This window comes from Anoplophora glabripennis, unplaced genomic scaffold (assembly GCF_000390285.2).
Source record: "Anoplophora glabripennis isolate ALB-LARVAE unplaced genomic scaffold, Agla_2.0 scaffold459, whole genome shotgun sequence".
Classification (NCBI taxonomy): domain Eukaryota; kingdom Metazoa; phylum Arthropoda; class Insecta; order Coleoptera; family Cerambycidae; genus Anoplophora; species Anoplophora glabripennis.
In genome coordinates this window covers 364,561-391,102 of record NW_019416570.1, presented here as the reverse complement: position 1 = coordinate 391,102, position 26,542 = coordinate 364,561, and the positions used below count along the sequence as shown (strand labels likewise).

The 26,542-nt window shown below is 33.3% G+C and overlaps 1 protein-coding gene across 1 annotated transcript in view; it reads left to right on the top strand.

Annotated features, from left to right (window-relative positions):
• The window catches only part of LOC108910333 (homeobox protein unplugged-like), a 35,064-nt gene extending 13,843 nt beyond the window's left edge, over positions 1 to 21,221 (top strand). The window contains exons 3-4 of the mRNA XM_018714901.1: positions 11,083 to 11,341; positions 21,002 to 21,221. Coding sequence (XP_018570417.1) covers positions 11,083 to 11,341; positions 21,002 to 21,221 — 479 coding nt within the window. The remainder of the gene's footprint in view (positions 1 to 11,082; positions 11,342 to 21,001) is intronic.
• Positions 21,222 to 26,542: the final 5,321 nt, after the last annotated feature.

Genomic DNA, 26,542 nt, shown 5'->3' with positions numbered 1-26,542 from the left:
CTAACGGCCAAACCGGTTTGAAAATTAAATTATGTATGAAAGAGCCAGAAAGAGCCACTTAAGTGTGAAACGAGGCTGAGGATTAAACTGCAACCATTTTCGAACGTCTGTTTTGGTTTTGGAACACGATATTGTGTTTTGGATAGTTACTTTTAAGTGGGAAACCCTTCAGTGAAGGTAAATATTTATAGTGTTTTTAGTGTTTTTATTTTGATTTCTAAGGATTTTTCTGTGGACTGACACTTTAGTTCTCAACGTTATGCTGCACTAGGTGTTCAGCCCGCCACCGTCTCGAATCCTACGTGGTGGTGAGAATCAAACACTGACCAAGTTTCCACCTAGAGGTTTACTGTTGGATATTTTCCTTCTTTTGGTTCAATTACATAATTGAGACTGCAGCGCATCCGTCGTTGTATTGCATTCGTCGCTGTATTGCATCCGGGACTGCAACGCATCCAAGGAGGGTCCGACAACGTAAAAAACCAGCACCCGAGAGTCACGTCACGCAAGTGAAGTGACGTGAAAAACCTTTTTTCGTATATAAATATTTTCCTTTCTCTTAAGTAATTTTAATATATTTTTCGTTACTACGGCTTCCTGTGTGAAGATAGATTGATAATTACTTGTTAATAGTTAACTAATCATAATAAGGATAGATTGTAGCTCTTTTTTAATCGTAACTGTAGAGTATATTCGCTGTTAATAACTTTGGTGAAGAATCCAGATTAAGTAAATAATTTATGTGAAGCGGAAATTAATTCATAATTTTCTTATTTTACAATGATATATACTGGGTGTTCATAGAGGTGTGACTTATTTAGTTACTTTTTTTTCCTTTGCGTATAGGTTTAATGAAACTCTAGGCTTAAGCCATATCTTATGAATCTATTTATAACATATTATTGAAATATCGGTTAGCGATTAATTTCTGCTATCTTTGTTTCTTTTTTTTAATAACTGCAATAATTTTTTTCTTAATATTCTAGTGTTACGTGTAACTTAGTACTGATTATTATAAGGTCTTTATTAGTGAATTTACAAATATCCTCAACTTACCTCAATTATTTTCACATATACAGGGTGTTTCAGAAAGACCTGCCGTAAATTCAGGTTTTTTTTTTGTCTTATGAACTATATGTCTACCTCCTCTTGTTTTCGAGATACAGAACGACAAAATAAAATTTTTTAAATAGAATTTTTACGAAAATTTCCAAACGGTGCGAAAATTTTTTATGAAATTTGGTATTCCGGGGTTTTTAAGGACGCCAAATACGCTGGTCTAATTATTTTTTGGATATTTCATAGAGGGCGCTAGTTACGCTACATTCCTATTACATTTTAGGTTCTAATTATTTGAGGTTAGGTTTTTTAGAATTCGGGCTCCAATTTCTAATGTACCTACAATTTTATTTTCAAAAAATAATGTCCTCTTGTTAGTACTTCCTAATGTGGACGGTTTTCATAAAAATATTTCTCACCGTTTAAAAATTTTCGTAAAAATTCTATTTAAAATATTTTATTTTGTCTCTGTATCTCGAAAACAAGAGGAGATAGACATATAGCTCATAAGACAAAAAATTCTTATTTTTTGTCGTACTATCACCCCCTGAATTTACGAGAGGTCTTTCTGAAACACCCTGTATATGTTTTTTTTATTATTACTTACCCTGTTTTATGAGGGTAATAGTTTCCTTGTATGGTATATTGATGATACATTGTATAAATACTACAATTTGTAATTGTATTAGTTGCTACATAGTTGCAATTTTTTTTAACCCTTGTTTAGTAAATTGGGGGTTATTTCACTGGAGGGTATTTAAGTTGATAGGTAATTTACTTGGCGCCCAAGTTAACATCATAATTTTGAACCCAGCCCATCTCTACTGTTTGCTGACCTGAGAACATCCAACTGTCATCTGACCCTGACAGCTGTAGTTGTGTGTCGGCGATTTATACAGGGTGGTCCGAATTTTATGCAGGAAACTTCGAGGGGAGATAGACCTCTTTAAAATAATATGTGTTTGCCTTATAAAGATTGGTCTGGAACAGTTCCGTTTTAGAGATACAGAGTGTTGAATTTGTTAAATAAAATTGAATTTTTGGTTATATCTCCGGAATCTATTAACCGATTTCAATAAAATTTGGTACGGATAATGTATGAAAGTAGGCCTTACATTTCCTAAAATATGAGCTTTAAAAGTTCATCCAGTGGTGTACAACTGGACAGGGGTCACCACTTTTTTACAAAAAAAACTACGCCACTGCATTTTTTACATGTCATTGTACCTGATTTATATTTCAATGCATAAAATACGTAAAAAAGGTAACTTGAATTTTTACCCTAAGATTCACCGTACTCAAGTTATTCATACCAGTACAATCCCCTTGTGGCAGACACTTCAAACCATAATATTACAAGAATATTTTTTATGTTTATGCTTAAAAGTAATTTGTAACCATATCAACAAAATTCTTTACACTCCTTTCTACACCACCTGTGAGGTAGTGTTCCTGGCGTTTTTAGTTTTCTCTGGAGGCCTAATACTTTTTACAAATAAGAACAATTTAAATCAAAATAATAATAAAAATATATTTATCAAGTAACAGCAACTAAACAAGAAACAAAATTAACGTTACGCAATTACAACAATTGTTCAAAATGCGAACCACCCATATCGATACATATCTGACATCTTGTATTAATGAAACTAATTGAAAATAATATCATGTTCTTTTAATTCATTACACCCGTCTTCTATTTACTGCACTAGTTGTGGTCTTGTATCTGTTGGACTAGAGTAAAATTTAGTTTTCAGATAACCCCAAACATAAAAGTCTAGGGGGTTTAGATATGGCAATCTAGCTAGTCAAGACACTGGATCCTCTTCACCATTATGGTAGACATTTGCATGGCATTTGGTTTTCTACCTATCCATCGCCTTATATAATTTTCATTAAGCCATTCTAATATTATTCTCCCAGAATGCGCAGGAGCACCATCCATTGTATCCAGCTATTTTGTCATAGGTATATTCAATGAAACACCCTCTAATAATTCAATTAGATAGTTTTCTAGAAAGTTTAGAAATAACTGGGAATTTAGACGGGGTGGGAAGAAGAAAGGTCCACAAACTTTATTGCGTTCACAGAAAATTCGTGTTGAAAACATCTTGTCCGAATTTCATGAAGATTTTCTTGTGACCAAATATGCAGTTTGTGAAAATTCACCACCCCCCACCTTTGGTAAATATACATTTACTATTATTTTGATTTAAGTGGACCTTATTTGTAAAAAATAGTGGGTTAGGCTTCCAGAGGAAACTAAAACGCGTAAGGAACTCTACTTCACAGGTGGTGTGAAAACAAGTGTAATGAATTTTGTTGCTGTGCTTACAAATTCCACTTACTTTTAAGCATAGACATAAATATAATTATGGTTATAAATCCATGCACAAGGGGATTGTATTGATATAAATAACTTGAAAACGGCGAATCTTAAGGAAAAAATTCAAGTTACCTTTTTTACGTATTTTGTGCATTAGAATATAAATCCGTTACAACAACTTGTAAAAAATGCAGTGGCGTAGGTTTTTTTATAAAAAAGGACATGACCCCTGCTCAATTGTACACCACTGGTTGTACCTTTAAAGCTCATATTTTAGGGCATGTAAGGCCTACTATGACAGATTATCTGTACCAAATTTTATTGAGATCGGTTAATAGATTCCGGAGATAAAAACAAAAAATCAATTTTTTTAACAACTTCAACACCCTGTATCTCTAAAACGAGGCTGTTCCAGACCATTGTTTATAAGGCAAACAAATATTATTTTAAAGAGCTGCCCTCGAAGTTTCCTACATAAAATTCGGACCACCCTGTATACGTCACAAAGCAAGCAAGCAACCGAATATACGCAAGTAGAGAAATGATTTATCCCATTTGTTTAAAATAACCCCATCGTTTCATGAAATGAAATGAAATGTGGAATAGAGGTTTTTTTTTAGGATAGCCGAAGATGAACATGATCATGGAAAGATAAAGATCGCTAAGAAAATACCTGATGCAGTCATTAGCTTTTTTATTACATTTTTTCTCTCGGTAGAGATTTTGTGAAAACACAGGTGTTTTTAAATTGTATTTTTTTTTCTTCTGAAAAACGTATACCAACGTGTTGTATATCGTTTAAGTGCACAGTTTTTAAGATGTATTTCAATTTTGTAACACAATTGTCAGTGATGGACAGTTGATTTTTTGGTATTCCAGTCTAATTAATCTGCTTCTTTTCTGAATTTGTGATTAATTTACCTAAACATGATTTACAATTTAAATCATCTGACCTCTATTAAAGAGTCTACCAAGAAATAACCTTCTGAATGTAGTTCCGGAAGGCTAAATGCCCAGGGCTATATCTGAGCTGTTAAGATGTAGGTACTACATCTCTTTGCAGCAAATAGAGTGACGTTACAAAATATCACCTGCGTTTTCTCAAAATCACTACCAACAAGAAAAATATGTTAAAAACAGATGACTTTCAGGTATTTCTAGCGACTTACGAAGTGATGGAGTTATCTTAAGAACATTGAATAAAAAAAAGAAATATTTTAGTTGCTTTGTTTTGATTAGGAGGACCTATGGACCTATGATTACACCTAACTGTGACTTATTCTATCTATACAGGGAGTCTTGTAAGTATATGGCATACTCTCGGGAGTGTATAGGGGAGGTCAAAATAACCCTAGTTTGACATAATTTTTTTTCCTAGTGCCCCTTAGCGGAGATACAGAGCCCCAATGGGGTACCCAGCGGTTTACCTTTTCGGTTCTAACTTTCGAACCGACTTGTATAATTTAATAAAATTTTAATATTTTATGTGGGCCATAAAAGCTCACAAAACCATACTATGTCGTACACTGTCAGTGAAGTCAGGAACGGACTTGCCACCACACTCATTGGGTCAAAATCTTGACAGGTGTCACTTTATAGAACTGAAAACTGAATTTTTAAATTCTTTGGTTATTCCTCATTAAAAAAGGCACTCTACATTTGTTTTGATAAAATCGGTCGTTTTCCAAAAAATTCCATTTTTGTATATCACGTCATTGAAATAATAAATCAGGATTCTGAGAATTTTTCAAGTGTTGCTGAGAGAGAGAGAGGAACATCAATTCGGTACCGTGGTCAAAAATTGGACATTTTGAGGCAGCGTATTCTCACGAAAGATTTGGAACTTCATGCTTACAAAGTTCAACTAACTCAAGAATTGAAGCCTATTGACCACGCAGAGCGAAGAGAGTTCGTTGAATGGATTATGGAATAACAATTCAAGGATGAGGCTCATTTTCATCTTGATGGCTTCGTTAATCGACAAAATTGTAGCATTTTGGGGTTAAGAAAATCCACGAGTGATAATTGAGAAACAAATGCAACCACAATGTGTCACTGTTTGGTGCAGAGGCATTATCGGCCCATTCATCAAAAATACCTAGTGGTACTCGCTATCGTGACATGAAAATCCAGTTATTTTGTGCCTAAATTGCTAGATATGGATGTAGAAGGCGTATGGTCTCAACAAGACGGTGCTACATGCCTTACAACTCGAAAAACAATTCGATTACTGCATGAGTAATTTCCTGGTCGTGTTTTAACGATCAAAATTGGCCGCCCAGATCATGCAATTTAAAGCCATTGGGCTCTTTTCTCTTTCGGATTTTTTTAAGTCTAAGGTTTATGCTAACAAGTCCACGACCACCCCCCCATTGAAGAAAAGAATTGCGCGCTGTATCAACGAAATTCAACAGTATTTATACAAAACAGTCAAGGAAAATTTCGACAAAAGAGTGCGTATGTGTCAAGCAAAGCCATGGAGGTCACGTACCCGATATGCTATTCCATACATAACCCTATTCCCTACTTTATGAATCAATAAAAAAAATATAATTTTTAATTGAAGACCTACGAGTTATATCTATCAAAATTATTGCGCGAATTTTGGGACATTTAATTATGAATATGATCTGTCAAAATTTTATTAACAAACTATTATCACATTATCACATTCTTATTTATCTTATAAAACCTAATGCTAACATTTATTATATTTAGTAATTAATTGTTAAATTTACACCAGTAATTCTTAATTGTAGATATTTCACAAAAATGTTGGACTAAGAAGTCAATTTATCATTGAATTTTAAATTTCCAAATCCAGAAAAATTAATTATTAAATGGTAGGCAACCTGGTAACCCTTGCCAATTACTTTTTGTCAAGTCTAATTTAGCTTAGCTAATACTAAAATACCGTCTATAAAATAGTGCAAAAGTTTATTTTGGCTCGTTGTATAAATATTTATTTTACGCCAGTTTAACTTTGTAGATGAAAGAGCACGACAAATTGCAATTAACCATTAATTCTTAATGCGTTACCTTCACAAAAGACCGTACGCCCAATCTACTCCGTATCGTCCGATAAATGATCCGGAAAATAATGTTCAAAGTCCAAATAATGCATGCGAAAAGCAAACGCTACGACTAAGCCAACGAAAACATTTTTGGTGGGAGTCAAAAACCGCGTTCAAGTTAATTGTTATTCCGAGACAATTTAGCGACGTTTCGACTTCATATTAAAGTACGTTTTCTTCAAAACAATGCCAGATTTGCATACGGATTCGATTGCCGACACCAAAATATTCTCCTACGCAGTCTGGGAGGTATACAGGGTGAACAAGTCAAATGTTTTTCTTGACTGATCCTCTTTAAATAATTGTAAATTATTCGTGTAAAAAGTACTTCAGCATTGTAATATTTGTTTGCGTAGAATAGCAACCATCGCATTATTAAACATGTCGACCGACTTCTTGTGAATACATATAACTAGGCCGCGGAGAAATTCTAGACATGATGTAAATAACAGGCAGACAGTTTTTAATATATCAGTGACCACATGTCATTTTACATAAAATCGTGGTGTTCATAAATTATCTATTATAGACTAAAACTAAGCGGACTTCAAAGATTATTGATATTTCCAAAGTTTCGGATTATATGTTTAAATTAATAAAAACTCTCTATAGGACAGGATTTAAAAATTGCCAATAAGAGTACGTATTTCAATAGACGTATATTGAATTTTTAATAATTAGTATAGTACTTTAGTACCATTTTGATGTTTCTATACATATTCCGAGATTAGATTATTTTACTTAAATCGAAAGAACTTATAAGAGGGCAAGTTTTCTTACTTGTTTGTTGTTATAAATCACAGTATAATATCCCAAACAACACACTTCTAACAATTTAAAAAGTCCTTCCAGAACTTTAGCTTTCAAATATCTTAAATGGTTTAGCAAATATTGTTTATGTTTAATTTCTTATTCGTAGTATTCATGTTTCAGTTGCTGGTTAAATTCCATGAGTTTTGCACTCTGTGAATGAAAAATACTTGTAGTTCCTAATTTCAGAGAGTGAGATGTCCTTTACAGATTAAATTTATTTTCGATCCCTTTAAAAAACGAAGGTACAGTTACTAATGAAACTCAAATGATTGCAAGGTACCTAATCTGACCAATGTTAGATAATTATATCATTATGATTATTTACAGGAAACGGTAATTAAAATAAAGTAGTTTTAGCTTTAGCTTTAGCTTTTTGTTATTTTACATGGGCTTATTTTTATTACTATTAGTACAGTCATTGAAGCTTTTCACCTCCAAATTCTTTGAAACTGTACCGATCGACTTGAAATTTGGCAGATAGTTAGAGAAAAGGTCAATGAACATTAGTGACATACCGCCGATTGACGCTTCCACCCTGTTAGGGGCTGACACCCCTTCTCGGGGGTGGAAATTTTTTTTTTAAAATAAGGCTGGGAACCGATACAGAATCAAATTTTGAGCAAAAAATATTCGAAGAATATTTTCGAGTAATCAATAATTTTTTAGTTATTCACGATTGAAAACTTGGAGTGAAAAAAAAAGCACTTTTTCAAAGTATTTTTCCCGAATAACTCAAACGCATTTTATTAAAAAAAAGTGTAATGAACAAAAATGTAGCTTATAAATAAACAACGAAAATCTTTTTTTAAAAAGTGTTGTACGTCCTATACAAATCGAAATATGGTTATTGAAAGGGGACTTGTTTTGGGGGGAATACTCGAATTGATGTATTCAACGTCAAATAACGGAAAAGGGATTAATTTTACGAGTATAACGCTCTAGAAGTGTTTTGTGGTACTCAAAAAGACCTTCAAAATGAGTACTTATATATAAAGTTAATTAGAGCAAAATTGAAGGAGTTATCGTAAAAAACAGATGGTTTGCTCATATTTTTTAAGGAAAAATGAGCTGTAAATGCTGTACCATTTCCATCAGAATTAAAATAATCATACGATCCTAAAGACTGGTTAGATTACGGTAAAAGTTGAAAACGTATTTTTCATTATTCAAAAAAAATTGCCTTATTTATATAATAACTGTGAAACTATGAAAGATATACGTAAAAAATGATGGACAACAAAATTGTTGCTCTTTTTTCAACAAATATTTTGCTTTTTTTATTCCTATAGCATAAAAAATAAAGGAGATATCGCCCCTTGAAGTATCCATTTTAGTGAAAAAACTACCTGTCTCGAGCCCTTCGATCCTTTTCCTTTAAAAAATGAAGGACTTAAAAGGTTTTATATGCAAACAAGTTCTTGAAATTATCTTTAAAATGCTTTTTGTAGGATACTATATCTTCAAAATTAACCGAGTTATGGTAAAAAAAAACAATGACATTTTTAAATTATTGCACAATTATAGCATTCCAAGATTTAAAACGTAATTTTTTGTCATTTTTTTAGCACAGGGGAGATTTATAAGAGTTGAAAAGTGTTATGAGATACAAATTCTTTCATAAGCAATGAGGGAATTTTTATTTTAAATAATTGCACCGTTAAAGCATTCCAAGCTTTTAAAAAGTATTTTATCACTTTTGTCAACACAGGGGTGGATTTTAGGGGTTGAAAAGGAAAAATTATTTTATTAGCTATAAGGTAACTTTTATTTTAAATAACTGTACGATTTAATCATTCCAAATCTTTAAAATGTATTTTTTTATCATTATTTTTTGCATAGGGGTAGTTTTTAAGGGTTAAATAAAGGGTCGAAAAGATCAAATATATAATAAAACATGTTCGAGAACATGGAACATTATTTAATCTTTGTACTTGAACAAGATTTGTATCAATAAAATGCTTAAAACTTAATTTATTCAATTTTTTTCACTTAGGGGTAGTTTTACCCCTAAAAAACAAGCGTCAATCGAGCTTATGTCACTTTTGAACTTGAGCCAAAGATGAGCCTTATTCTAAATTTTCATGCAGATCCATGCAATTTCAAAGAATTCGGAGGTTACAGCTGATTTTCAGCTTCAATGACTGTACTATATGGCTAAACACCGACGCTAGCAGACGAGCAACGCCCGACCTGAAAATTTTGCTAAACCTCCACTTTGTCGTGGGGTAGTGATCTTCTACTTGCCTAACATTGTTTAGACAATTGTTTTACATACTTTCCAAAGGATGGTATATCTTTCCATATAAACCTCGTCTAAATTTGTATAGCTTCTGTGAATACACCGACATACAGGCCACTAGAAGGTAGACGAGCATCGCAAGCCTTCCTTGTTGAAATAAAGTAAAAAAAATGTCAGTAAATGAATACACAAATCTTCATGAGGAAAAGAGAATAATTAAAGTATATCTATAAATAGAATACGAAAAAGACAAATTATATCAACATCATTTTCGGTGCATTTAAAATAGTGCCTATATTATGCTATATACCAAGGGACCAACTTCAAACTTTTTATAGAGTGAAACATATTGTTATGAGAACAACGTTTTCGTTAAATTTAAGTTTCATTTAAATAATAAGTTGGAAGTAATGGGTTCTTCAAACCAAATGGCATTCTGGTGTACATATTCGTAGTTATTCCTTCTCCAATAGCTTCGTTTTGAAAGTATTCGCTCAATTATATTGAAAGTGATATAAATCATCGAAATTTTTATTTTGATTTGATTTTTATAAAAGATATTTCGGAAACAAGTTTAGCGTAGTAAGAACTGCTAAAAACTTATAAATTACTCCAAAATGACCGATATGGATCTTGATACTGATCTTGTCTCGATTATGGTTTTTTTTCTCATTGACGGGAGAGAAAATGTAGAGAATAATCGACGAGTTTTTTATCTAGGGAGGAAAATTTTCTCCGACATTTTAGGTAACGTTCTTTATGTGAAATATCTTCAGATACCCTGTGCATCTCAGTCACAGTGTATGGGAAAAACTATTCTTCCACTAAATAGTTGCAATCGATAATCTAAAGACTTGTGGGAAGTTCCGTTTGTCTTTGATTAGCTATTTTGAAGTAGTTCATAAAAATCTGTCTTTGACAGCATTTTATCAAAATGTAACTTGGTTACTAAGTTATGTCAATGATTTTCGTTCATAAAAAACTGTTTGCTCGACGATGACGATTGCCGTTAACTATTTAGCACTATGTTTTAGAGGTAACATGTGCTTGTGTTAACGAAATATGCCTTTCCATAAGGAGAAACTTTTAATTATCGAAAAATCATCTAAAAAATTTCGCAAAAGTCAAAAATTCAAGAAACATGATGTCACACAAGATATTAAAAAGTTTTAGTGCCCATATTACATACTTTACTCATGAAATTTGCACGTTATTTACCGTGAACCTACATCAATAGCTCTGTTCGCGGAGCCTGTCAAATTAGTCCGGGATCAGTCAGAAGCAATCGTTTAGCTACTTCTTTTATGCTATGCTTGTAGGAAATAGCACAGAAAGTAGCTGAACGACTGCTTCTGACTGATCCCGAACTAATTTGACAGGCTCCGAGAACAGAGCTAATGTGTATGAAACATAATATGGAATTTTGTTGGTCCAATGTTGAATTATCAAATGTCTGTTGACAATGCTGACGTGTAGATTGCATTACGGTTAAAATTCGGGTAAAAGTCCGTCTCCAAATTCGCCGCAGTTTATGTACATAACTGTCCACTTTCATAATCATTTTGTTGCAGGTTCGGATATTGACGATGACACGGAAGACAACCAACATTCGGACGGGGGTCCATGCGAGGCCGGTTCGACAAAGGCGCGACGCCGACGCACGGCCTTCACAAGTGAGCAGCTCCTCGAACTTGAGCGCGAATTCCACGCCAAGAAGTACCTGTCGCTGACGGAGCGCAGTCAGATAGCTTCGGCTCTGCGGCTATCCGAGGTGCAGGTGAAAATATGGTTCCAGAATAGAAGGGCGAAGTGGAAAAGGGTCAAAGCGGGGTAAGTTGTGCGTGTGTCTATTGTTACACTTCAAAATTGTTAAATTCCTAAGAAAGATGCCTTTTTGTAACTTCACATCATAACAAGCCGGTCAAACTTTGTAAATTAGATACTGTCATGAACAGTTATTTAAAACAGAATAAACTCGAACATTCTAGTAGAATTGACTATTAGGGCGCCTCACGGTGACGGCCCATTAGAATTATTTGAGAGATTACTTCGATTTGAATTTTGAAAATTTGGGATACCGGGTTTTCGGGCATGCCCTTCTCAACTAAAATAATGGCGTCTACTGTGCAAAACCTTACTTATCTTATCAACTTCCACGTCACCTGTTACATAGGTGTTCTATAACAACGAAAAAGTAATATTAACGGTCGATAGAAGGAAGCACAAAAAACAGGCACTTAGGTAGGAGATTCTGGAAGGAAGCCTAAATAGTTGAGGATAGATAGTTGAAGTGCGAACAGTGTGCAGATAGGTAGCAAGACGATCGGCGGGCAGTGTGTCAAAGTAGTGAAAAGTTAATTGTTTAAAGTGGTATTAGGTAGCAGGTAATATCCTTTAAGTACTTTGTTGTTAATTGTTCTATGTAATCTTATGATTGTGATGTTTATAGATGTTTCATGATAATAATTCTTTGTATGTTTAGCTTCCATTGCTTTATGCTCAAGGGCATATATTTTTCTAAGGTAAAATTGTTATAATTATTATTAACGATTGCTCATTATTTATTTCATGTTAAAATATGTATATTGTCGTGACTGCCCAGATATTGCATTAACGACCTCTTTGTTTCACATTTAACTTGTTTTATCATGATTAGGTTGTTCTTTGATTTCTTGTGCTCACTTTATGTCATACGTCTATACGAGCCTTGTTGAGTTTACTAACATTTTCGCCCGTGCGGAACGAATCTGGATTAAGCTCGATTGCCTCCCGTATGGGACTCCAGTGTTATGAAGGATCTTCCGAAATCTCAACTATAGCTGGATTGCCTCCCGTATGGGACTCCAGTACCTTCCGGCTCTGCCGGCTAACTAACACCAAACCTCTTCAGTTTTACTTGGAAGTGTGTATGACTAATATGAGGTAACAGATGACATTTAGTGACACATTAAATGAGACAGGTCTTATTTATCATTAGCAAAGGTTCTTAATTTATGCCTTTGGTTAGCGGTTGTTTTGTATTTATATTTGGGTGGTAAGAGCAACGATCGTGGGTTTCTCTGCCATGCTCTTTCCCCACAGGAGCTCTAGGTGAGCCTGGCACTCTCCTTTTATGTTTAATGGTTGTTAATGTTTTTGTTGTTCTTTCTATTTGTCACATGTTTAATTTGAATTGTATGTAAATAAAGGTTAGGTGTATTTACTCTGCTTTTGTTTTATATAATTAAACCATACATCCCCTCTACAAAGTTAGTAGCCAGCGCCTTCCGGTCAATAAAAAAATAAATACACACAACGTAGGTATTCATTATGACGATCACATATTTTTGGCCACAACTACGTTTACTTATTTGTCGAACCTAGGTTTGTTATACTACAATACGTACCACTTCAATTTGCTTATTTTAAATGGAACACCCTATATATTATTGCAATTTTGGATTCTACGTGTTATTTTAGGTGGACTTTTATGAAGTTTCCCTATTCCTAAAATTAACCGTTTTCGAGATACTTAATTTTTTCAAAAAAATGGAGAGAAACAGTGACTAACTTCAAACCATGTGTATTTTATAGTAAGAAATACAAAGCAACAATATTTATAGGGGGAGGGGTAGCTTCCCATCCATATCTATCTCTTCTAGTTTTTAAGTTATCTACTATTTTTTGTGTAATCACATAAAAACATGTAATTGCTTGCGAGGATAGCTGTGGAATTTTTAGCAAAACTTCAAAACAAACAACTAAACATCAGTTATTTATTATTATTTATTCACAGACGTTACAATGAGATTCTAAGCAGAACATTTACAGTTTAAAAAAGGTTAATTTGGGAATAGGGAAACTTCATAAAAGTCCACCGAAAATAACACGTAGGATCCAAAATTGCAATAATATATAGGGTGTTCTATTTAAAATAAGCAAGTTGATGGCGACTTCCGGTATAACCGAAAACCCGGTAACAAAAATTTTCAAAATTCAAATCGAAGTAATCTCTGGAATAATTCTAATGGGCAGTCACCGTAAGACACCCTGTATATTTAAATTTCGTATTTTTTTTAACATCCTCATAATATTCAATCAACTTTTACGACTTCATCAATACACTGATGTATTTAAACCTCGATAAAAAAATCCTGCCCAGATTCATTCAATATACAATGTACTATGTTTTCATACCTTTGATTTGTTGTTGCCTGAAAGTCTATAAAGTAAACAGGACTTTTTAAAGTTTAACTGTTTTTTTGGCAAAGCCGATTTATTTTATTCAAAACAGTCCTCTTTACAGCGATTTGCATGGTCTAAAAGCACGTCGAATGAATGTTTTAGATCGTTGGTCTGGATTTCTTTCAGGATATCGGTACAAGACTTTTGGAGGACTTCTACGTCCATAAAACGCTTTCCGTTCGTCGTATGGTGCCAAATCAGGCGAATACGGGGTGTGGTTGAAAGTTAAATTGCAATTTTTTGCCAAAAAATCGGTCACTCGATCAGCCTATTATCGTGCAACAAACACCAACTTCCTTCTGAACAATTTTCTGGCCGAATACAACGAATACGATGCACCAAACGCTTCAAGACGCCAAAACATTAACGCATTAACGGTTTGTACCAGTGGAACGAACACTTTGTGGAATACTAAAAGCAAATCAGCATTGTTTTCACTATTGCTATTCCAAATGAAATTTTTTGGGTTTTGGTTCGTCTGGCGCCTCCCACTCGGCACTTGGGCGCTTGGTTTCTGGATCATATTGAAAACACCATAGTTTATCACCAATCACAATGCTGTAAAGGAAGTTTTTGCCCTTTTTGACCCCCTGATGATGTTCTTCGAATGTTGTATTCTGAGCAATTTCTGATCGTCAGTTAACTTCTGTGAAACAAATTGTGCACCCACTTTTCAGTAGCCCAAATGTTTGGGCAAAATGCGATAAATTAATGTTTTTGAGATGCTCAATTCCAATTCCATGAATTTCAATGAAGGTTTTGGCTGATATTTGATAAATTCAGGCACAGTTTTGATGGAACCTGCGGTGGTCGTCAAATATTTATGCCCTCACGATTGTTTTTAAGCCGCGTATATACTCATAAACTCTGCTACGGGATAAACAATCATAACCATAAACTTACTTCATCATTTGAAACCTTTCGGTAAAAGTTTTACCAAGTTTAAAACAAAACTTAATATTAGCTGTTTATTCGATGCTCATTTTTGTACATATAACACAAATATACTATTACTTCAGTCGCAATAACTTCTCTTCTATTAATCTCATAGACCTAGTAAACTATGGACTGGCCCTAGAAAGAGAGGTCAATCGCGCTGTGTGCAAGGCAGATGAAGCTAGTTGAGGCAAATACCGGTAAAACAAATGATGGTACACGGGTATACTGGTACAAAATGCCGTAAACAAACTTTGAAGTAAATGTCATGTATTGACATAATTTTGATTGATTTCTTGAATTTTTGTGTGATTTAGTTAGTGTATATGAAAGATTCGTAAAAACTAAATATGGTGCAATCGTGTTCTGCGATAAATTGCGTAAAGAAACGTTTAAGTGGAGAAAAAATTTCTTCTTCTTTCTTTCCTACCTCATAGGTAGGAAAGAAGTTATGAGATGGTACCAACATGTTTATACTTTTCGCATCTTTCTGAAAATAATGACCAAGTAGAGTTGTCTCTGATGATAACTTATTAGATTATATTATTTCCCCTATCCTCAAAATAAAATGTCATTTTAACGTCAAAATGTTGCCGCTTTAAATGTGTTACTCTTCAAATTATTTTTTAACATCAAACCGAATATAAAGAAAAAGTTTTAACTGAAATGTACTTATAATGTGCTCCAGCAAAATTTCTTTTCAAATAATAGTTGTACGAGGAAAGCATCGACATAGTTTCAATTTATACAGTTCTGCCATAGACCTTATAAACTACTGGACTTGCCCAACTGTCATTTTGCCTATATAAACCTATATAAACGGCAATCGCTCAGACGTGTGCGAGAGAGATGGAGCTAGTAAGGGCTTAAGCTTCGTTCACAGAATTTCGTCTGCAGCGTGCTACATTTAATTCATCCAATCAACTAGCTATACTCGATTCGTTACCCCTTTTTTCTGTTGGGTCGTATTCAAAGACTAAAAATAATATAGAGACCAAAAGACAAGAAAAATTCATTTTTTCCAGTAGTGTAGGTATGTAAAAGTGTTTATTATTATTACTGGCCTAATGTAACAGTACAATATTTGAATTGTTTTAGCTATAATATTCCAAATGGTTTTTATAATGCCTTATTTGTGTGGTTCTCCATTTATTTTCCTCATATCGTAATCTCGATCGGTTAAAATTACTGCAAGCTCTTCTGACGTAGTTGTTTCAAATATTTCATATTTTCTTGCTTTGCAGAACTGTATAAATTGAAACTATGTCGATGCTTTCTTCGTTCAACATATTATTTGAAGAGAATTTTTGCTAAGCATATTTCAGTTAAAACTTTTTCGTTATATTCGGTTCGATGTTAAAAAATAATTTGAAGAGTAACACATTTAAAAGCGGCAAAATTTGAACGTTAAAATGACATTTTATTTTGAGGATGGGAGAAATAATATAATCTAATAAGTTATCATCGGAGACAACTCTGCTTGGTCATTATTTTCAGAAAGATGCAAAAAGTATAAACTTCTTTCCTACCTATGAAATTAATTTTTTTTCTCCAGTTAAACGTCTTTATGCAATTTATCGCAGAACACGATTGCACCGTATTTAGTTTTTACGAATCTTTCACATACACTAACTAAATCACACAAAAATTCAAGAAATCAATCGATAATGTCAATACATGACATTTACTTCAAAGATTGTTTATGGCATTTTGTAACGGTATACCCGTGTACCATCATTTGTTTTACCGGTATTTGCCTCAACTAGCTTCATCTGCCTTGCACACATCAGCGCGATTGACCTCTCTTTCTAGGGCCAGTCCATAGTTTACTAGGTCTATGAGTTCTGCAAAGCAAATATGAAATATTTGAAACAACTACGTCAGAAGAGCTTGCAGTAATTTTAACCGATCGAGTTTACGATATGAGGAAAATAAATGCATTATAAAAACTATTTGGAATATTATAGCTAAAACAATTCAAATGTTGTACTGTAATTAGGACAGTAATATAATAAACCCTTTTACAGACGTACACTACTGGAAAAAATGAAAATTTTTTGTCTTTTAGTCTCTGTATTATTTTTATAAAGTCTTTGAATACGGTCCAACAGAAAAAAGGGATAAGGAATCGAGTATAGCTAGCTGATTGGTTGAATTAAATGTAGTGCGCTGCAATCAAAATTCTGTGAACGAAGCTTAAGCCCTTACTAGCTCCATCTCTCTCGCACACGTCTGAGCGATTGCCGTTTATATAGGCAAAATGACAGTTGGGCGAGTCCAGTAGTTTATAAGGTCTATGATTAATCTAAATGTGATGCAATTTTGACAGTTCATCAGTGAAGGATCTACCTTTCCGGCGCATCCCAATAGATGGCTTCACTGAAAATAGTTATTTTTGAAAAGTCCTGTTTACTTTGAAACGCATCTTACATATCACCAGCTTCACTTTGTGATGAAGAGAAAATGTGAGATATTTAGCAAAAATATCAAGAGCTTGCTTGTTGATTGATCGACTCTAAAACAAAATACATGTGTCAACGATTTTGTTTCTATGCTTTATGTTTCAAATTAAATAATATATAGTATTGCACATACTATTTTCTATCACAAGTGCGAGTCGTTATGGGACCTATAGCATAGGGGGTTAGGTGCACGGAAAGTGCTAGATAGTACAACAGCGTGATGTTATTTTCATAGCGCTATGAAAATAACATCGCGCTGTTGTACCAAAGTTTACAGAATAAATATTCTGTAAACTTTGGTTGTACTATCTAGCACTTTCCGTGCACCTAACCCCCTACACTATAGGTCCCATAGCGAGCGCGCGTGATAGAAAGAATATTTAAATGAAACATAGATACTTAATTGGATACATCAAAGAAAAAGATAAATATTGTTGCTATCTTTTAAATGATGAAAATTATCATAATTTTAAACGTTTACGATCCATTATTTGAAATAAAAATAGCCTATAAAACATAAACAAAAATTAATAACTTTGAAAATGAAATAAAATATAAATCAAACAAATTTTGGATATTTGTTAATACGAAAAAAGCAATTAAATCATTCCAATTATTATGATACCTAATAAATTGCTGACTTGTTTGCTTCTTCATTTATAACTTCTAATAATTATAACTTTGCAAATAACATTTATAATATTACTAATACTACTCTCATGTATGTACTCTTTTCTTTTTCTGTTAAACCATTAAAACCTAAAATGACTATAGGACCTCATCTCATATCTCTTTTTTGATCAAAGACACTGCTACGATTTTCTCATAATATTGCAAGAATATGCCCGGTCTGTGAAAACGAAAATAGAAATGATGTCAAATGATCGACCTATTGCAATATTATGTGATTTCAGCAAACTTTTGAAATTGCAGCATATTTTATCGTTTCACGTTAGACATATTATTTTATCCGAAAAGCATGACTCTGCAGAGAGACGATCAGCAGTCACTGATTTAATCTGCACAAAGAAGGTCAGGTAGAATACGGACTTCTTGAAAGCATTCGACCATCTTGACCATGAATTATTTTTATCTAAATTCAATTCGGTTCATTGGTGAAGTTTATGACTTCATATTTGTCCGGTAGATTTCAGTTTGTGCAAGTTTTAGGAGTCAAGTCTTCCGAAATCGTCTACGACTTCAGAAGTTCTGCAGGGTTGTATCTTTGGACCTTTAATGTTTACAGTTTTTATTAATGATACTGTCTCTGATTTTATGTACGTTACTTATTATTTGCCGATGACATGATAATAATTTATTATATAAATAATGAATTTGATGCACATAATCTACAACGAAAGTACCTAAATAAACCTTTGGTGCAGTCTCAATAGATGTCTAACGCCGTGAAATGTCATATTATAATTTTTGGTCGGCAGTTGAATAAAATATTATAGAATTATAGTCTTAATATGCTTGTCCTACAACGACCTGACTTAGTTATAGATTTAGAAGTATTTTTCGGGCCTAAACTTTACTTTTACTAAACATAGTTATAGTAACAAAAAAAAACAAAATATTAGCACCTTATGTTTACTGTTGACAAACATAGATGTGACATCATGTAGACGCCATGACACCGGCGACCGTTTTTGCGTAAGTTTAAACTTAAAATTAAAGTGTCAATAGTTTTCTACTAAACCTTTTATTTTCTACAGAAATACGATATTTTTTGGAAATAGTAAATACTTCCCAACATCATAGAACAGTTTTTCAAAATCTGTCATCATGTCTATTCAAATAAATTTTAAAACATTTATAAAAGTCTTAACAAATGAAGTTAAACAATGTACTTTAAACAAAAATTTAGATATACTAAAGATATCCAACTTCATCTAACAAGGGATTAGATTAAAGAGATGTATGGTCGGTCAAACCAGAGCAAATTAACTGAATAACGAAAACTTTCCGACTAGAAATTTACTTTTTTTTTATTTCAAAGGGGTCATATAAATTTCAATAAATATAGTTTATTTTTTTGTTTTTTCATCGAAATACCAAAAAAAAAAAATATACTTCTCCAAAACCCACAAAAAAATGAAATTTTTTGACTGTCAGAAGTCTCTAAGGTTTACATCATGGAGACTACACAAAGAGCACGAACTCCATGTAAACAAATATTTTACCAAATTAAAGGGTGCTAGTGTCCCATATGCACCGAAATAGTGGAGAGAAGATAAAGAAAGCGGTAGTTTGAATTAAAAATCAATCATGCCGTTATTGTGATGTGTTAAAAATTTTAAAATAAATAATGTACGTTACTTTTAATTAGATAAGTAAATTAATAAATAATAAAAATATGTCTGTGTACAAAGAAAACTAGCGACCCTAGTGGTGCTTCTTGTCTAGTCTCCCTTATTGACATTTTCCTTACTAAGAAAAAAAATGGTATCTTAGCAACAAAAGAATTCACTTTTAATCCTAGGAGCTAAAGTTGATACTTTTAATCCTAGGATTCTCTTTATTCAAAAGCGTGTCTTCAATGCAGCCTTCCGCCACAGTGTTCGACCTCCATCCCCCGTATCTTTCAAGACAAGTGAGGTCACCACCGCGATTAACTAAAAGTATAGCAGACGTTCGTCGTAATGTGTGTCCACTGTATGTACATACCTACTCTTTCCTGTTGTCCAGCTTCAAAAAATTTGCCACTTCTTGCGAGATGACACTAATTTTATGAATACCGACCACCATCGATGACACTTTCCGCTAACATATCTGAGAAATAATCGACGTTCTACCAATCCGGGTGCAAGTAAAGCAACATATTTTCTATAAAAACTTAAATAATTGTCTCCCAGCACAGTAAAAGAACGTGATCTCTTGGTTTTGGCATAGGAAATTTTTATAATTAAGGCGGATTCCACATCTTCGATATTATCAATTGTTAAATTGATAATTCATCAGAACGGCATGCGCCTGCAACCCCCAATATTAGGACGACCTATAAAGAAGCTTTTTAAAAATTTTCTTCATTATTTTTTAAAGCGTTTACCTTCATCATCAAATATAAATTATCAAATGCACTATTCAAAAATCAATCAACTTGCTATTTTGTAAATACTCGCGATTTTTTCGGTACATATCGCTCATTTTGTCTCTTGAGAAAAGCACGTAACTTTGAATATTTGCCCTTTCTTTATATCCAACGTTGATCGTAGCATTGGATATTGTGACCAAAGCGTTGACGGTTTCATTTCATTTGCCAAGTTTGAGAAATACACCATCAGTACATCTTCTGAATACAACTTAGGTAATGTTTTTTCTTTGCACCAAACCATAAAACGTTGGCAGACACATTCATACATTTCTCAAGATTTCTTTGGGAGAATTCAAAGAAACCTCTTTCGCACACTCCAGTATCTGCTCAGATACACCTAAATCTTCATTAGATTCCATTTTTACAGAGTTTTCAGCAAACTGAACCACAAACAATCACAAATGAACTCAAATAGCAATATATGAGTATATCCATCTATATCTACTTACCTACTTTGCTTTATTGTCCAAATTTGGTTCGAATAATTTCAAAGCACAAATTAATAATTAAATGGGAGATTTCGATTGGAGAAAAAATAACATTTTATTCGGATTAAAAGTGTCTTTTTTGTCTCGCAATTTTGCATCCGTACACTACGCTTCGCCTCTCAAATACAACATTTGCTCGCCATAAAAGTAACACTTTTAATTTAATATAACAATAACTAGTGTGAATAATATCCATATGAACTTAAAAATATGCTTTTGCTGCTATTCCTAAAATATGTTTCAAATTATTTCAAATATGACAAAGATACATTTCTTCTTGCAGGTTAGGCACTGGCCCCCACCAGAGTATCAAGGGTGCCCAACAAAAGAGCAAACTCGTCGTCCCGATCCCAGTTCATGTGAACAGATTTGCCGTGCGAAGCCAGCACCAGCAGCTCGAGAGGGCCTTAGGAGATCTCGCAGGGAGGGTTTTGGCAAGCCACGCGGCGCTTAGGGCCGGTTTAGACTTGCACGGATTTCACCCCCAGGCGCCACCCCACTGAAACAGTGTCCAACAGAGTGGGTGAGAACGCGTACGCGGCAGTGTGTGGACTTGGGTTTTATAGATGATGATTCTGATAGTACGTACTTATTTTGCAAGTATGGATTGAAGAATAAAGAACTGCGTTCTGAAGACGAAATTATGAACTTACATAAACCTAAAAAATGTATACAAATCATACTAAAAACTAGCTCGGCTGGGTGCATTGCGGTTCTATAACGAATTATAAGTCATGTCGTTTTTTACAATTTCTAAAGAACATTATATGACCGTTTTTTTTATAATATTTATACAGTGAGCGGCAAAAGTATGGAATATATTTATTTAAAAATCAGATGTTCGTTATTTGAAAAATCGCGCGAACCCGTCGAATTATATTTTTAGTTGCGCATTTTCTGAAGCAATTTTCATTTATACAGGGTGGCCCAAAAAAAGTTATGAAATTAAGGCCAATTTTTTTAAATGGAAACCCCACTGTTTTGTATTTTTATTCACTTCTCCATGGAATTCTGATCACTTTTTATGTAACATAACCAATATCTATCTTTAACCGTTTTCGAGATAATGGCGTTTGAATATAGAACAAGGAAAATTTTCAAAAATTACCCTGAGATTTACCCTGCTGGTTTTAAAATAAAACCTGGCTCGTAATTTAAATAGTGACATTTAACAAAATCATATTTTATACAATAAAATTATGCGTTTTTAATTGAATTATACCTAAATACCTCATTTATATTTTTTACATTCAAGTCATTACGTCCTAATGATCAAAAGAAATAACCGAACCACTTATTTCTTATGGATTTTTCTGATTTGAAGTAACTTTCTGTGAACCACACAAATCTAAGATGGAAAAGTAAACGTGATTTTATTTTAAAACCAGCATGGTAAATCTCAGGGTAATTTTTGAAAATTTTCCATATTCTATATTCAGACGCCATTATCTCGAAAACGGTTAAAGATAGGTATAGGTTATGTTCCACAAAAAATGATCAAAATTCCATGGAGAATTGAATAAAAATACAAAAAAGTGGGGTTTCCGTTTAAAAAAGTTGGCCTTGATTTCTTAACTTTTTTGGGCCACCCTGTATAAATTAAAATTGCTTCAGAAAATGCGCAACTAAAAATATAATTCGACGGGTCCGACCGATTTTTCAAATAACGAACATCTGATTTTTAAATAAATATATTCCATACTTTTGCCGCTCATTGTACATATATGTAAGTTTTGTTTGAAATTTTTTAGTGCCTAGCACATACAGCAAACTAAATTAATGAACGAATTCAGCATATTATTCATATATGTACTCATTAATATTGTTCGAAAAAACTTCAACAAGCGAACCTGAAGCTTCGGGTATCTCCTCTTATTTTCAAGTACAAGAAATAATAGACACTAAAGGCACGACTTATAACAAAATTTTTAAAGCGACTTCTAAGTAATGTAAAAATACAAGCAATAGTGAGGAAATGTTTTAATGAGAAAATTGTTCGCTTAAAAAATAACATTACTTATAATTCAGTAATTATTTGAAAAAATTAATTCCATATAATTTACAATGTCCTATACTATATAATTACTTTTAGTTCGTCTTTTTTCATGTTTCATCACTTTAGTGATTGTTAAAACAGTAAGTACAGTCCGTACGATATTTGTTGAGATAAAATTCCAAGAAGATCCCTGCGTCACTTTCTTGGAATTAACCGCAATCGACTCCCGAGATAGAAAGACATTGGCGGCGTGGCTTCACCGTAGCAGCTTACAGTGCATACTCTGTTTTGCAGTTACGAAGGCGTGTTTCTTCGTAAGTGAATCGTCCTGTGCATTTTCAGTGTAATTGTTAATAAATCGATGGAGGTGAAAAATAAAAGAAAGGAATTTGATTCCCAGTCAAAGAGTAGCGTGTTTAATATACGAGGGGTACCCAAAACAACCCGAATTATTTTTAAAAGCTATATATTTTCAAATTGTTCACAAAATAACCTTATCCCCTCCATTACAACTAATACATTTGTCCCACCGGTGCTTCCACTGTTCGAAACATTTTGTGTGGTCATCTTTAGAAATAGCTGACAGCTCCTACCTCGTTTTTTCTTGACCAAATCCTTCCATGCCTCTTTTCATGCGTGGAAATAAGAAAAAGTCGCACGGATCCAGGTCAGGCGAGTAAGGTGCGTGGGCAGCTGAACCATGCCATTTTTAGCCAAAAACTGTCTAACAGAAATGGCTGTGTGTCCAGGTGTGTTGTCATGGTGGAAGAACCAGTCTCCTCTCTACCACAAATCGGGCCTTTTTTGACGAATACTGTTGCGCAATTTTCTTAAAACTTCCAAATAAATGGTTTGATTGACGGTCTGACCTGGGGGAACAAACTCTGAATGAACTCCCTTGGCATCAAAAAAGCAAATCAGCATTGTTTTGATGTTTGATTTGATTTGACGACATTTTTTTGGACGGAGTGACGATGACGTCTTCCATTGGCTTGACTGTTGCTTTGTTTCTGGGTCGCAACCGTAGCACCATGACTCATCACCAGTAATGACCTTTAACAGAAAATCTGGATCAGTTTCAAGCTGTTCTTTCAAAACACGACATGTTTCAACTCGATATTCCTTTTGATTGTCAGTCAGAACTCGAGGAACAAACTTGGCAGCAACCCTTTTCATTACCAAATCTTCCATTAAAATTCGCTGAACCGAGCTCCAAGATAACCCACTAATCTCTGACAGTTGATCAATTGTCTGTCGACGGTCTGTGGGCACAAGCTCTCAAATTTTTTCAATATTTTCGTCGATTCGGGCAGTTGATAGACGTCCAGAACGAGGTTTGTCATCAATCGACATGTCGCCACTTTTAAACCGAGTCGTACATTTGAGTTTTTTTAATATTCTGAAAATAACGCGGAAAATTTCAAGGCACGCCCCTGCCGCAGTAAATTGTTACAGTAGTTCAGATAACAGCACTTCATTGGCTTATATTTTAACAAATATTGTACGGACTGTATTAAATTGCATTAAATATATTTCAGGAAAATGATAGCTTTGTTGGGATTCTCTATTTCTCGACAGTTTAGGATCTGTGCAAAACTATAAACGCATTAGACAAAATTCTGAACGATTCAAAACTATCCGGAACTAAAATGCATACGAATTGACATTTACAACGAACGGTAGCGAATTAATAAGTTAAAAGTATAATCATGTTCATCAGAGATTTCATTTGTTTGCTCTTTGCGTTTTTGCCTTATACTTTAACCTCAAAATATTTTTTTTGCGTACCGCAAAAAAAACAAATAATTTTCTCTGATGGAAACGGAAATCTTTTATATCCAGGTTCAATTTTAAGATACAGATATGATTGTATGTATTTGGCAGCAATGTGCGAATATTTCTATTCGCTAAATAAAAAGAAATCTAGAATCTAGAAAGAAATCTAGAACCTAGAATAAATCTAGAAAGAAAACCTAAAGAGTTCCTTAAATTCTTTTTTGTTAAATAGATTAACCGTATATGTGCGTAATAAGCTTCATGTTTTACTACTTTGCAATTCTGAGAAAATGACTCCCAAAATTTCAACGATATCTTCAGAACTGGAGCTAGAAAATGATAATGCAGAAATACTCGGGTATATTTCGTAAAAGAAAAAAATGAAATGAAGAAATTACAAAATTTGCGGGAAATAATAAATGCGATCTGCGGAAATAATAACTACGCATGTACTAAATAATACAGTTCTAAATGATTCCGAATGATATACGAATAAAACCTAAACAAACGAATGCGAAATTCTGAACCGTTCAAAGAAAATTAGAATGTATATTTCAGACAGCGCATGAGTTGGGAATAGGGTTATATGGGAATCCGAACAAAGCTGATGGGCATTACATTTTTTTTGGATAAAAAAAATACTTAATTTATTATTCTTTCTACAGAAAAACAGATTTGCACGACAGGTTACAACTTTTTATTCTTCAATGTATACAGCTTAATAATTCAAAATGAAAAATATGAGCAGCAAATACAGTTTTTTTACTTCAAGCGCCATATAGTGACTTTACTAGTCTAGTAGGTACATTGTATATATCTTCTACTCTTTAATAACCTACGTAAGCATTTTTTTCTGTAAGAGAACTGCAAATAAACTTAAACCTTAAAGGAGTTAAAAGATATAAATTTAAGAATTTCCATAATACAAAATAGTAACAAACCACTCCTTCCTCCACGCAAGTCCTTAATTATTTTTTTTTTTTAGTTTTCTTTGTAGAGGTATGGAAGAACTAGACTAATTTTTTAATGGCAGAAGAAGAACTTTAAACTTATTTTTTATAAATGAATACTTAAATTTATTTCAAGTAATTAATTTAGAAAATGTTTAAAGACCTCAAAAAATGTTTGACAACTGAAATAGAAATCTTTTGTTATGAGGTTGTTAATAAAAGTTGGATAAAAATAGATCGGTTTAAAGTTGGTATATACAGGGTGATTCAGTCACAATGTCATTAATTTTAACGGAAGATAGGAAAAATATTAGTACAATACGAATATGCGCTTAAATAAATTTTAAAATGCACATTTACGCTGAGGAAAATTTTTAAATCATTATTTATATCCCTCCTGCCGCTGGCCTACAAAGGTTTATCGAGAGTGAATCTAAGTATTATTCTGTCACTAACATAGCTTTTACTGCATTTTCAATCCGTAGTGAAATAAGGAAAAAACAAATCTAGACATATGAATGAATAATATATTTTTTTTTACATTTTAAATATTAACAAGTATTATTTATTTGTTAATGAGGACAATTGTGTAACGATAATAATTATTTTCACTAGTTTGAGTTTTCAATATTGAGTTTTGAATTTGTGTTTCTAGTATTATGTTCAATTAATTATTCAGTTTCTAGTGCATATACCTAGTGATTTATTGCTTTTCAAGGTGTAGTATGGTGCCTACCTATTTAAAATACCAGTACGGTTAAAAAAACACTCATTCGTGTATAGCACATTTTTAATAGTTGGGAACCGATGCACCTTGATTTTGAAACCAATTGCAAAATTCAATACAACTGGGGAAACCAGCTGTTTCGCTTCAACGTTCGAATGCTCTGTAGTCCGCCGGCGCGTTCCCTGTCACAAAATGTGTTGCTGAATTAACGAGAGTTAGGGAGTAATTTGCTTATTTTTTAAAAAGTCGAGTAGAATTTGTTTTCGATTTTCTGTCTTTATTAGGCCTTTGGAATACGTGGTTAAAATTAATGGCATTATGATTGGATCAATATTGTTAGTATGTTTCCAATAAGTTATGAAACTAATTTATAAA